Here is a 13,425-nt window from a genome sequence, read left to right on the forward strand (position 1 = left end):
CACTTACATATTTATTTGAAATGCTGTTGTGCATTTTAAAATATTCCTGGTCTCAGTTCTTGGTTCTGTTTCAGGTTGAATCATGTAGCTGCTGGTCTTGTTTCACCAAGTCTGAAATCAGATACCTCTAGTAAAGAAATAGAGGAAGCCATGAAGAGAGTTCGAGAAGCACAGTCCCTAATTTCTGCTGCCATAGAACCAGGTAAAATATGTTGATGCACTCATATAGGATTCTTAAATTATATGATTGTGGGCAGAAATGATTATTGCACCCAGCCCAGGTAGCTCAGTGGGTTGGGGTGTTGTCTTATGCACCAAAAAGGTGGCAGGTTCAATTCCCCATCAGAGCACCCGGCCCCCAATCATGGCCTGTACAGAAGGCAGCCAGTTGAATATTGGACAAATTAATACAGGTGCTTTATGTGAATTATGCCATTTAATTAATAAAATACTAATTACCTGAAAGTCACATGTCAAACACTAGGAGCTTTTAGATACACCACTGGATCTCTGGCTCCAAAGCTAGAACACCGTGCTGCAGCTGTTTTCAGTGAAAACTTACAACTGGAATGACCTAAAGTGGTTTTTCTTATGATTTTTTTCCCCCAGGACTTTCTATTAATTATTAATAACAGCATTAAGAATAACATGGGCCCTGGCTGGTATAGCTCAGTGGATTGAGCACGGGCCTGTGAAGCAGAGGGTCACAGGTTCAATTTCCAGTCAGGGCACATGCCTGGGTTGCAGGCCAAGTCCCCAGCAGGGGACACATGAGAGGCAACCATATGTTAATGTTTCTCTCCCTCTCTCCTTCCCTTCCCGTCCCATCTCTCTAAAAATAAATAAATAAAATATTTTTTAAAAAAATAATAACATGGATTCTGTTAATGGAAAAATGGTCTGAAAGTAAAGGAGGAACTGATTCTCACTTTGATGATTGTCCATAAAGGCAATGTTTTTATTTCGCTTGTTACATCCTAAGTTAATTTCTAGATATATCTCTTACACTTACACAGTTGGAAATTGGTGAGGAAGAAGAGAGTGAGCTTCCTGAAATCCAGTTTCTTCACAGAAGTATAGTGAGAAGTATAGTGAATGAATGACTTTCCAAATGCTAGGCCCAAATATTGAGCCTGTTTATCAACCACTTTGATACAAATACACATGAATTTATTTATTTAGCAAAGACTCATTAAGTGGTGAAGAAAGAAGGAACATTTTTGGTAAACCTAGAGTTTAAAATGTGTATTTATTATTAAACATTTGTTTTGTAGTTGAGTGTTGGTTGGGGAGCTGTTATTAATACATAAACATGAAAAATTAAAATTTGAATGTTGGGGAAATGTTATATTGGGAAAGTAAACCTAGTGGTGGAAAAGGGATTCCTTATTTCTAAACCTGAAGAATAAAGGGTGAGAAATTTAATCTTTTTCTTTCTTTTTTTATATCTATATATATTTCTTTATTTGCTTTATTTTTAATATATTTTATTGATTATGCTATTATAATGCCTTGGTTTTTTCTCCCCTATATTCCCCTCCTCCCTCTACCCACCCTTCCCACCATCATTCCCCCACCTTAGTTCATGTCTGTGGGTCGTACATACAAGTTCTTTGGCTTCTCCATTTCCCATACTATTCTTAACCTGCCCCTGTCTATTTTCTTCGTACTATTTATGCTTCTTATTTCCTGTGCCTTTTCCCCGTTACCCTCTTACCCTCAGATAACCCTCCATGTCTGTGATCCTGTTCCTGTTCTAGTTGTTTGCTTCGTTCATTTTTATTTTTGTTATTTTAGGTTCCATTGTTGATAGCTGTGAGTTGTCATTTTGCTATTTATATTTTTTATCTTCTTTTTCTTAGATAAGTCCCTTTAACATTTCAGGTAGTAAGGGCTTAGGGATGACGAACTCCTTTAACTTGATCTTATCTGGGAAGCACTTTTATCTGCCCTTCCATTCTAAATGAAAGCTTTGCTGGCTAGAGCAATCTTGGATGTATGTCCTTGCCTTTCACAACTTCACATACTACTTTCCAGCTCCTTCTTGCTTGTAATGTTTTTGTTTGTTTGTTGTTTTGAGAAAATCAGCTGAGAGTCTTAAGGGAACTCATTTGTAGGCAACTATCTCCTTGTCTCATACTGCTTTTAAGAGTCTCTTCTTATCTTTAATCTTGGGTGATATAATTCTGATGTGCTTTGGTGTGTACTTCCTTGGGTCCAAGTTCTTTGGGGCTCTCTGAGCTTCCTGAACTTCCTGAAAGTTTATTTCCCTTTGACAGATTAGGGAAGTTCTCCGTCATTATGTTTTCAAATAAGTTTTCAGTTTCTTGGTCCTTCTTTTCTCCTCTGGCACCCCTATGATTTGGGTGTTGGAACATTTAAAGTTGTCCCAGAGGTTCCTAGGCCTCCCCACATTTTGTTATGGTTGAATGTTTGTGCCTTCCTTCTGCTCCAGATTGTTGATTTGAGTCCTGGTTTCCTTCCCTTCACTATTGGTTCCTTGTACATTTTCCTTTATTTCACTTTGGGTAGCCTTCATTTGTTCCTTCATTTTGCAACCAAGCTCAATTAGTTCTTTGAGCATCCTGATTACGAGTGTTTTGAACCATGCGTCTAATAGATTGACTATCTTTTTGTCACTTGTATTTTTTCTGGAGCTTTCATCTGTTCTTTCATTTGGGCCTTATTTTTTTGTCTTGGCTCACTTGTTATATAGTAAGGGGAGGAGCCTTAGGTATTTGCCAGGGTGGGGCAACCTGTGTAGTAGCTGCATTGTGGTGCTGTATGTGGGGGAGGGACCCAAGAGGGAACAGTGCTTCTTGCTCAGCTCTTAGCTGGCTTTCAGTCACTTCCACCGCTACCCACAAGCAAACAAATTGGGCTCTTGTACTAATTCCCAGGTGGGCAGGTTTGTGTACATTCTAGGACTCTGTGAGTCTCTCCAACAAACTATCCTGTGAGGCTGCTGCCTCAATCCCCACAAGTGTTTTCAGTCGTTGACTTTGAGGCTTTATTTCTCTGTACTGGAACCCTGGGTTGCGCAGTCGGTCTCTCGCTCCAGTTCTTCTTGGTTTATCTGCACACAAGTGTGGGACTACCATTTGCTGCCTCAACCTGCCCCAGTCCTCCAGCTGCCACCTTGCCCCACATGTCCTCTCCATTCCAGGTGCCCATCTCCCCCCCTCCTACCCATCTGGATGTGAATGTTTCTTCTTTAAACTCCTTGGTTGTCAGATATCCATACAGTTTAATTTTCTCACAGTTCCGGTTATTTTGTTGTTGTTTTAAAAATCTGTTGTCCTTTTGGTTGTGCAAGGAGGCAAAGTGTAGCCTCCAAGATGGAGCCATAGGGCCAGCAAGATAACGTTTTTCATATATTATTTTATGGACAACACTTGGTAGCTTCCTAAGTCTAAACATGAAATCTGCAATTTGACTAGCTGAAAATCAGAAGTCTAATTTGGATCTTCCAAAACCCAGTGTAAGTTTTCAGTAAATTTCAACATTTTGATTGTAAAATGATCACTTGAAATGTTCGAGTATTATATGTAACACTGAAAATTAAGATAAAGAAATTGTTAGATAAATTCCTGAGTGGAAGTAATCTATTTGGTGATTTTAAAATCTGGGATTTTATTTTCTTTTAAATCCAGACAAAAAAGAAGAAAAACGAAGGCACTCAAGATCGAGATCACGCTCTAGGAGAAGGAGGACTCCCTCATCTTCTAGGCACAGGTTAGATTGATTGCTTTTGGTATTCAGTTGTGCCTTAGACAAAGGTCATATCTACATGTCACATCCTTCTTAATTTGCTGCCTCAGTTTGTCTAGCAGCTCCTGGTTAAACTGTTTGTTAGCAAAGTGTTTGAATAAGTGTTCTCACATATATAAAATGGAAAAAGGGTATGGGCTAATATAGAAGATTGATACTTTAAACCCCAGAATATTCAGGTGTAGGAGGAAGGTGCTGGGGCTTAGGCACTAACCTGAATTAGTGCTGTGAGAAAAACTGCACTTCAAACTTTTGAATTCTAGTTTTGGCTTTTCACTGGCCTCTCCTAAGATTTAAGTTGGAAGGTCATCATGTAGCCTGCACATTATCCCTCTAATACATGAATATTTATTTGCAAATCACACAAGTGATTTGTGTACTGTTATTTTGAGGGGTTTTTGTTTTTATATTAGGTGTACTGATAGTATAATGTTATCCTGCCAAGAGTAAGACTAAGTTTATTCTCTTTTCCACGTGATATTTTGTATAAATTTATAAGGTTCTTTAGACTAGTGGCTCTCAGCCTTGCTGGTATTAGGACCTTTATACTTAATAGAAAGTTTGAGAACCCTAAATAGTGTTTACATTGGTTATAGGTATTTATGTAAGCCATAATTAAAATTTAAAGCTACCACTTAAAAATGACAGTAAACTCACTCATATTCACACAGCTTTGAAACTAAACTTTTAAAGAAAATTAGAAGAGTGGCTTTGTTTTACTTTTTTGCAAATGTCTTTGATGTTTACCATATGGACAGGATTTTACACTCAACTTACTACAGTATATTTTGGTTATTACGTAGAGAAAATGGCTTCACGTGAACATAGCTAGAAAAGACAAGTTATTTTATAGTCTTCAGGTAAATTGTAATCACTGCTCTTTGGTTAGCAATAAAATTTGACAAGTGATAGTTTCTTAAAAGACAGTTGCAATGGGGAATTTGAAACCATAAAGGAACCTCTCATACAGTGTTACATGAAGATCTATTGATCTTCCTTAACACTTTGAATGGATCTTTCTTCCCAACATACTTTTGCAAAATTGTGCATTGGTGGTTTGCAAGATAGTAACTCATTGCTTTATGCAAGTTTTCAAATGTTGACACATTTTTGCTATAACAAAAAAAAATTGACATTTAGTGCTACCACCACCAAACTCATCAGAAAATGAGGTCCATTCACAATAGTGGGTTCAAGTTTTCCAAAATTTTCTCTTTGAAAACTCAGATTTTTATTATTGGCAACAAATTGAGGTTTTTCCCTGGAAATGATAGTATTCATTCATTTTTCAAGAAAGTGGCTGCCAAATACCCAAGTCTGAACAACCATAGTTTACCAGTTCTTTTAAGTAAAGGTGATGTTTCATGGACAAGACAGATTAAGCTCAAAATTTGGTCCAAAATTGCCTCCTTTGTTAGAGCCATTAAAGTTTAGTATCAGGAGTGATCCATCTATACTTGCCATTTTACTTGTACAGGATATTGCTCAAGGGACTAGATTTAATATTAACTACTCAACAATAAATAATAAAACTGCTTTAGTAGGACTTGTGACAAGTTACATAATACGTGTTAATGCTTTATCAAAGACATCCCTTGTGGAAATGTTTTTGTTTTTTCTTTTACCTCAAGTGCTTACTACAAGTGGCAGTGAAGAATGCAGTGTCTGCTAAGGCAGTTCAGTTGCCATTAACTTAGTTTGTGATAAGGAATTGCCAGTACTTTCACACCACCATTGCTATTGTACCATTAACGCAAATGTCAACACAGTGAAAAAAAGGCAAATATTTCTGTTATTTTGAAAATAATTTTGACTTCATGGACCCCGTAACATTATCAGGTCAGTTCTTGGCCAGTATCTTTGTCTAGGCAGCTGCTATAGTAGAAATTCTGTAGACTGGGTGGCTTATACACAGTTCTGGAGGCTGAGAAGTCCAAGATCAAAGTATTGGCAAATTTGGTGTCTTGTGAGGACCTACTTATTTATAGTGGGCCATCTTTTTGCTGTGTCCTCAAATGGTAATGAGCAAAGGGTCTCTAAGCTCTCTTTCAAAAGGACATTACTTCTACTCATGGAAAGCTACACCCTCTTTACCTAGTCACCTCCAAAAGATCTCACCTTAAATTATCACTTTGGGGATTGGGTGTTGTATACAAATTTTAGGAGGGACATTCATTCCATAGCAAAATACTAACAGTGATTGGCCTATCGGGCTTATCTATCTTATTTTGTGTTACCACCTTCCTTCAGCTTATCTTATTCTTAAAGGTGTCTTTTATAAACCCAAGACAGGATCATGTTACAACTCTTAAACCTCGAGAAGTTCCCTGTTGGTCTCAAGGTGTTAAATAAAACCAGTAAGGAATTCAGGGTTTTTTACTTAATCAGTCTAACTTTTCTTTTCACACCTGTTATTTACCACCCCAAAACAGTTAACTACAGTACTGCTTGCCTGAACATAACCTCTTCTTTATGCTTTCAAGTTTTTGCACACTTTTTCATATCTTTACCTAATACTTTCTCATATCCACCTGAGGAAGTCCTTTTTCTTTGTTCAAAATACTGACTTTTGTGAAGTGTTGATACTACTAAGAATTCTAGTCTTCTAGGTCATTGTTCTCATAGCTTTTTTTTTTTTTTTTGGTTCTTTACTAGTGCTTTTTCTTATTTTTGTTTTTTTTTTTTTAATTCCTCACTTGAGGATATATATTGGTTTTGAGGAGAGAGGGAGACTGACATCAATCAGTTGCTTCTTGTGTCCACCCCAACTAAGGATCAAACCCACAACCTTTTGGCATATATATATTAAATGTTTGGTAAGTGATAGATTTAACCTGCAATAGTAAGGAATCAAATAAGAACATTCTGAAATGCTACATAATGTGAAAGGTGTATCTTTTTTTGTTTTGTTTTTTCCTCTAGCAGTATTTTTTTTTTAAGTTCAGTATTGTAGTTTCATTGGGTATAAGAATAGTTTGACAGGTTGAACAAAAGGTATTACATAAATCTAGGGTAGCAAAAATGTTCATTGCATGGAATAAAGAGTGGCAGCACCTGGAAGGAAATGATCCTCATTTCTTGATGGTTAGTTCATATATCTGATGAGTCTTACCTGATGCTATATGAAATAGTCACAAACAGGACTAGTCTTTTTACATTTACCTATATATATTGGCTTTCTTTCATTAGGCGGTCAAGAAGCAGATCGAGAAGGAGATCACATTCTAAGTCAAGAAGTAGGCGACGATCCAAAAGTCCAAGACGGAGAAGATCTCATTCCAGAGAGAGAGGTAGAAGGTCAAGGAGCACATCAAAAACCAGGTACACAGACAGTTAATAAATACTGGGTGAGACATTTTAGAGTTCCCAAGACCCCAAATACTATGCTACTTAATGACAAGAGGTGTTAATGGGAAAGAAACTTCATAAAGTTTGATGAGGCTAACAGGATGCATTTGGGATCCCTATTTGTATTATTACATTAAATTTATATTGTTATAGTAAGTCACATTTGTATTCTAGTTTCCTTTGTAAACCTGAGGTTTCTACTTATAGCTGAAAACCTAGGTAAGATTTCTTTGTAGTAAGACAGCTAAGAATTCCTGCTACCTTCATTTCCTCTTTGCACTCAGCCACCACTAAGGATCGGTTTAGTGCTACCAGCCATTCCTCATGGGATGCCAAAGAGTTTATCATAGTCAACCATGCTTTAATTATCTTTATACATGTCATCATAAGTACTTTTAAAAATATTTATTAAAATTCATTATATGCCAGAAACTAAATCATAGTTAGACTTTTATCCCATGATTTGGGACCAGTAGAGAGTTAAAGTGAGGATTTATTTAAAAAACAAATATCTCCACCCTAACATTTTAACTTTTAACATGAATTCAAAAATCAGGTGTTTTTTTTTTAAGGCAAAAACCTTTTAAATTGGTATGTGTAGCCTTGAGTAACAAATACCAAACCAGTCTTTGAAACCTTTTAAATTGGTATGTGTAGCCTTGAGTAACAAATACCAAACCAGTCTTTGAAACCGCTTTATAGTGGCAAGAGAGCTCTGTCACTGGAAAAATGCCTAGTTGCTTTTTTCCTCTATATAGTTGTCACACATAGTTTCACAACAGTCCTATACCTCTTCCTAAAATTTTTGCCTTTTTTTTCTAGAAGCAGTTTTTTATACTACTTCACCAATTTATGTATTTAATTATGTAATAAAGGACAACAGGGGCCAACAAAATTTATTCTTGGTAAACATTATTCAGCTAGAACCATAAATTCCAGGATAGCTTTGCTGAATGTTCATTGTGTAACAGGGTTTTTAGTCATGTTTTACAGAGTGGGTCATCTCTTAATTCAGTCAAACAAATAAGCTTCCTTAATAAAGCATCTATCATATAAAGAGGAATTAGTCATTATTTTCCTCACCTAGCTTTATACCAGTAAAAGGATGAATGTACATAAGAAGTGATTGTTAGTGATGTTGAAAGGCTCATTTGAGAAGTGACTTATTAGTATTAATTTGAGATAGATTTGATTGGATCCAGTGAGTGAGGCATGGTTTCAGGTAGAGAATGTTGTTAGACTTAGCATGAATTATTGAAATAACAAGTGTTTTGGTGTAAGAAGACCAGGAAATGAGGTTAAAAAAAAAGAAGACAAATGAACAGGAAGATTTATTGTCCACACCTAGGCATTTGGGCCTGATCCAGAGGACATAGAGCAATGGTAGGTTAGGAAACAAATCAGTTGAGAGAAAGGATGGTTGAAGGAAGAACCTAGAGATAATTATTAAAACTGTGGGTGTTTATGCCAGACAACCAAGAAATTCTTCAATACCCTTTATCATTATCTCATCGGTCTACTTTGTTCTATTGGAGAAAAGTTTTATGTAGAAAATAGGATTTTTCAAAAATAATTTTTTACCTCAAATAATGCCCCTCGGATTACATTTCTATATAGTATTTATTAGAATAACATTCATACTTTAAAAATGGAATTAGGTCTCACAGTATTTTTGTTTTTATTTGTAGCACTGTATAAATTGATATTAATTGAAATTTCTAATGCATTCATAAATTTTGTTCATTCATTAGAGACAAAAAGAAAGAAGACAAAGAAAAGAAACGTTCCAAAACACCACCAAAAAGTTATAGCACAGCCAGACGGTCCAGAAGTGCAAGCAGGTAAGACATTGTGAATTCTTGCCATTTTTTTAAAAACTTTGTTTGCAAGGATATACTGCAATATACAATATACTATGAACATTAAATGTTTTGCAGTATCTTCAGGAGTGGGAAAAAGTTGGTTTACACCTGTGAGTGAGCAAAACACAGTTTATTCTTGTATTATTTCCTAATTGTTATTTTCTGTATGAACAACTGTAAACTTACTTTTGCCCATCCCTGTACATGCTTTATTATTAACAATTTTTAGAGACAGTTTGTGAAGAATAACCTAAAGTTCATCTTGTTATTAATATTTATGATGTGTAGAGTATATTTGAAATAACATAGAATTCAACAGAGGTCAGTTTTTATGTTTGCTATATTCATTTCACATCCTGATTTGAATCATTACGTTAAATTTATTGAGTATGTCATACTTAAAACATCAACATGTTACTACTCAAGAACTTCCCCCCATATGTAGTGGTTTATTGATAAAACAATGGGAAACAGTTATCATTTGTATCATTTTTAGAGTTGTATTTCTGTCTTTTACCTGCCATAGTGTGAAGATTTAATGTTGCACACTTTACTCCACAGGAATATGTTTTTCACACTGAACATTGGAATTTATATGAAATTAGTGAAGGCTGGCCATACTTAATTTCATTGTCTTCCAAACTACACATTTTGCTGCAGTGTTTGTTTTCTCACCTTGTTTATTAAATGCTAAGAGATTCATTCTAGTACAAAAATTAATTCAGAATGTTGAATAACCTAAATGTAAAACCCGAAACTGAAACTGAGAAGAAAACACTGAAGTAAATCTTGATGACCTGATTTGGCAGTGATTTTTCTACATATGGCTTTGAAGGTATAAGCAACAAAAGGTAAAAATTGTGGAGGTCATCAAAATGAAAAACTTTTGTGTTTTTAAGAATACTATCAAGAAAATAGCCCTGGCTGGTGTAGCTCAGTGGATTGAGCATGGGCCTGCGAACCAGACAATCGCGGTTCGATTCCCAGTCAGGGCACATGCCAGGGTTGCAGGCAGGTTCCCTGCAGGCCAGTTCCCAGCAGGGGACGCACGAAAGGCAACCATACATTGATGTTTCTCTCCCTCTCTCCTTCCCTTCCCCTCTAAAGATAAATAAATAAAATCTTAAAAAAAAAAAAAAGAAAATAAAGACAACCCAGATTGCTAGAAAATAGTAAATTATATATCTGAAAAAGGGACTCATATCTAGAAAATGTAAAGTATCATTATTTATAACTCAATCATAGAAATACAACCCAGTTTTAAAAATTGACAGTTCTCCAGGGAACCGTCCAATATGCAAGTGTCCAATAAACATGAAAAGGTATACATTAGTCATCAGGGAAAGGCAAGTCAAAACCACTTCTTGCCCTGACTGGAGTGGCTCAGTGGATTGAGTGCTGACCAGTGAACCAAAGGATTACCAATTCTTTTCCTAGTCAGGAGCATTCAGGAGGCAGCCACACATTGATGTTTCTTTTCTTCTTTCTCCCTCCCTTTTCCTCTTCATACCCAGTAGGATGGTTATAATAAAAAAAGCAGATGATAACTTGTGTTGGTGAGGATATGGAGAGCCTGAGACTGTATGTTGCTGATGTGAATGTAAAATGGTGCAACTACTTTGGAAAACAGTTGGCACTCCCTAAAAAGTTAAATACAGTTGTTTGACACAGCAGTTTCACTTCTAGGGATATACCCAAGAGAAAAGAAAACATTGCACACAAAACCCTGTACATCAAATTTTCATAGCAGTATTATTCCTAATAACCAAAAAGTCAACCCAAATGTTCGTTAACATGGGTAAACAAAGTGTTATATCTATACAATGAAGTATCAAGCAATAGGAAAGAAGAAAGTACTAATGGATGTTAAATAGGGATGAACCTTGAGAACTGGCCAGATGACAAAAGTCAGTCACAGAGAACCATAAATTATATGATTCCATTTATACAAAATGTCCAGAATATGTAAGTTTATAAAGACAGAAAGTAGATTAATGGTTGGGATGTGATAGCCAAAGTGTATGGGCTTCCTTTTCATGGTGAGGAATATTTTCCTAAAAGGTAAATACAGCTGTCCCCCAGGTAGGTTCTGGGATCCCCTATGGATACCAAAATCTTAGAAAGCTCAATATCCTTATAGTAAATGGTATCAAATAATGCATATAGTTAGCCCTCTGCATCTTTGAGTGTGAAATGTGCAGATGTGGAGGACTAACTATTTAAAAAAGAAAACGAAACCTGATAAGATGCTCAAGAAAATGCCAAGCTAAGTGTAAACGGCAGGTGACAGAAGGCTGTGAAAGATTGGATGTGCTTGCTGAGCTATGTGCATGTTTCTTAGCTTAAAAACTGAATGCTTTCTCTTTTTTTCCTATCGCATCATTTAATGTACTTATTGTTCATAAGCACCTTCCCCTGCATAATTATTGGATCATCTAAAATTGTGGCATATTCTGTGAGATCTTATTGAATACCTTACTATGTGTTTGCAGTTGTGCTTCTCTGTCAAGGGACATACAAATATAAAACATCTCTTCCATCTAGGAAATTCAGGGTATCTGTTCATTACACAAAAAAGTTACAAAAAGTATGAGGTATACAGCCCTGACAAACACAATAAATGTTTGATAGATGAAGTTGTGTGTAATGTTTCCAGGACCTGGGGTGGGGATTATGGCAGGGTGGGTTTTCACACAGTGCTGTGAAGTTTTAAAGGGAGGGGGCTCCTATAGAAACTAGACAAATGAAAGTATGGGGTTTTACTTTTATTTTGACCAGGTTGATAGTCTCAAATATGGCGCCTGCCTGCTGGCTTTGTGGGGAGAGGGCTCAGAAAAGGGACCATGGCCTCTGTCTACATTTCTGCCTGAGAAAACACTGTCCTCAGCTATCACCTTGATGCCAGACACTTTAGTTCCTCCTTGTGTACCACTGGTGCCTTTCAAGTTGCTACCCTGGCGCTAGAGCTTAGAGGGAATGAGGAAGTAGTGGGCCTCATTGCACCCATCTTGTTTGGGACTCTGTGCTTCCTGGACAGAGTAAGGCTGTATATGGATTCTTTAAGAGGAACTGCCCGGGACTCCAGAAGTTTCTTCCACTGACTCAATCCCTGCTGGTTTTTGCAGCCAGAAGTTATAGGGACTTACCTTCCTGGCATTGGAAGAACCCTGGGCTGTGGAGCCTGGTATGAGCTGGGACTCCTCACTCCTCAGACATCCCTCCAAATTTTTATTTACCATATGTGGGTGTGGAACCAGCCTGTTCCACATCCCCACTCCTCCTACCAGTCTGGGTGGATGTAGTTTCTTTTGTTTCATAATCGTCAGGCTGCCATTCAACTTGATATCTGACAGTTTTGAGTGAGAGTTCTGTATTGTAGTTGTAATCTTGATGTTGATAATATAATGTCTTTAAGAAGAACTGCTGGAAATTAGGGGTCTTGAGGGCATTAAAGGAAAGGCACAGAGTGTGATTAAAAATTGTGCTTTATTATTATTAATTTGAATCTTTGGCTCAAAATAGTACTTGAAAACGGGCGTTTCATTATCACAACCCTGTTGTCAGAGATTCTAATGGAGCTCTATCATAGACCCATCTGTTGTGATGTGTCTGCATTTTAAAGTCTAGCTTGTACATTTGTGGTTGTAGAGAGAGACGACGACGAAGAAGTCGCAGTGGCACAAGGTCTCCTAAAAAGCCTAGGTCTCCGAAAAGAAAACTGTCTCGCTCACCCTCCCCTAGGAGGTAAGAATGTTAATGGTTTAGATCTATTCTTTCTATTTTTCAGATATTTACTTTTGAGAAAAATACTTATGAATGTGCTTTTATTTTCCTTTTATGACTTGAGACTGAATTATAATAAACACTGCTGAGGATTGGGCATTTTAGACCTGTTACCAAATTAATCTTGCTGTTCATAGCATGTATCCCGTGTTTTTAAAATGTATGTGTGCCATCCTCTTAATTTTTAACTGATTGATTTTAAGAATAGGAACAGGGAGAAACCTTGATTTCTGTTGTTGTTCCACTTAATTGTGCATTTATTGGTTAATTCTTGTATGTGCCCTTATCCGGGATCAAACCCTCAACCTTGGCATATTGGGACAGTGCTCTGAACATCTGAGCTACCCGGCTAGGGCTCTGATATCTTCTTTACACCATGTGAACTGGGTCAAGCTCAGCATCTAAACAAGTTTAAACTTAATGCTATGCTTGCAGGCAAAACTTCCAAGTGTATCCTTTAAAGCGTCTTTTTTTTTTTTTTGAGAACATTTTACTGTTATTCTAGGCATAAAAAAGAGAAGAAGAAAGATAAAGACAAAGAAAGAGGCAGAGATGAAAGAGAACGATCAACAAGCAAAAAGAAGAAAAGTAAAGAAAAGGAAAAGGATCGGGAAAGAAAATCCGAGAGTGACAAAGATGTAAAAGTATGTCTACAAACTAA

At 36.7% G+C, this 13,425-nt stretch overlaps 1 protein-coding gene across 9 annotated transcripts in view; it reads left to right on the top strand.

The window, feature by feature from the left end:
• SRSF11 (serine and arginine rich splicing factor 11) overlaps positions 1 to 13,425 on the top strand; it is a 45,950-nt gene that overhangs the window by 31,071 nt on the left and 1,454 nt on the right. For 4 of the 9 annotated variants that reach the window (XM_037145300.2, XM_037145301.2, XM_037145299.2 and 1 more), the window contains 6 exons: positions 75 to 202; positions 3,654 to 3,735; positions 6,961 to 7,092; positions 8,871 to 8,960; positions 12,609 to 12,725; positions 13,249 to 13,408. In XM_037145300.2, the coding sequence (XP_037001195.2) occupies positions 75 to 202; positions 3,654 to 3,735; positions 6,961 to 7,092; positions 8,871 to 8,960; positions 12,609 to 12,725; positions 13,249 to 13,408 (709 nt within the window). The remainder of the gene's footprint in view (positions 1 to 74; positions 203 to 3,653; positions 3,736 to 6,960; positions 7,093 to 8,870; positions 8,961 to 12,608; positions 12,726 to 13,248; positions 13,409 to 13,425) is intronic. The other 5 variants (XM_037145303.2, XM_037145305.2, XM_037145307.2 and 2 more) reach the window with 3 other exon arrangements.

This window comes from Artibeus jamaicensis, unplaced genomic scaffold, assembly GCF_021234435.1.
Source record: "Artibeus jamaicensis isolate MK-2021 breed Jamaican fruit bat unplaced genomic scaffold, CSHL_Jam_final scaffold_1019, whole genome shotgun sequence".
Taxonomy (NCBI): Eukaryota; Metazoa; Chordata; class Mammalia; order Chiroptera; family Phyllostomidae; genus Artibeus; species Artibeus jamaicensis.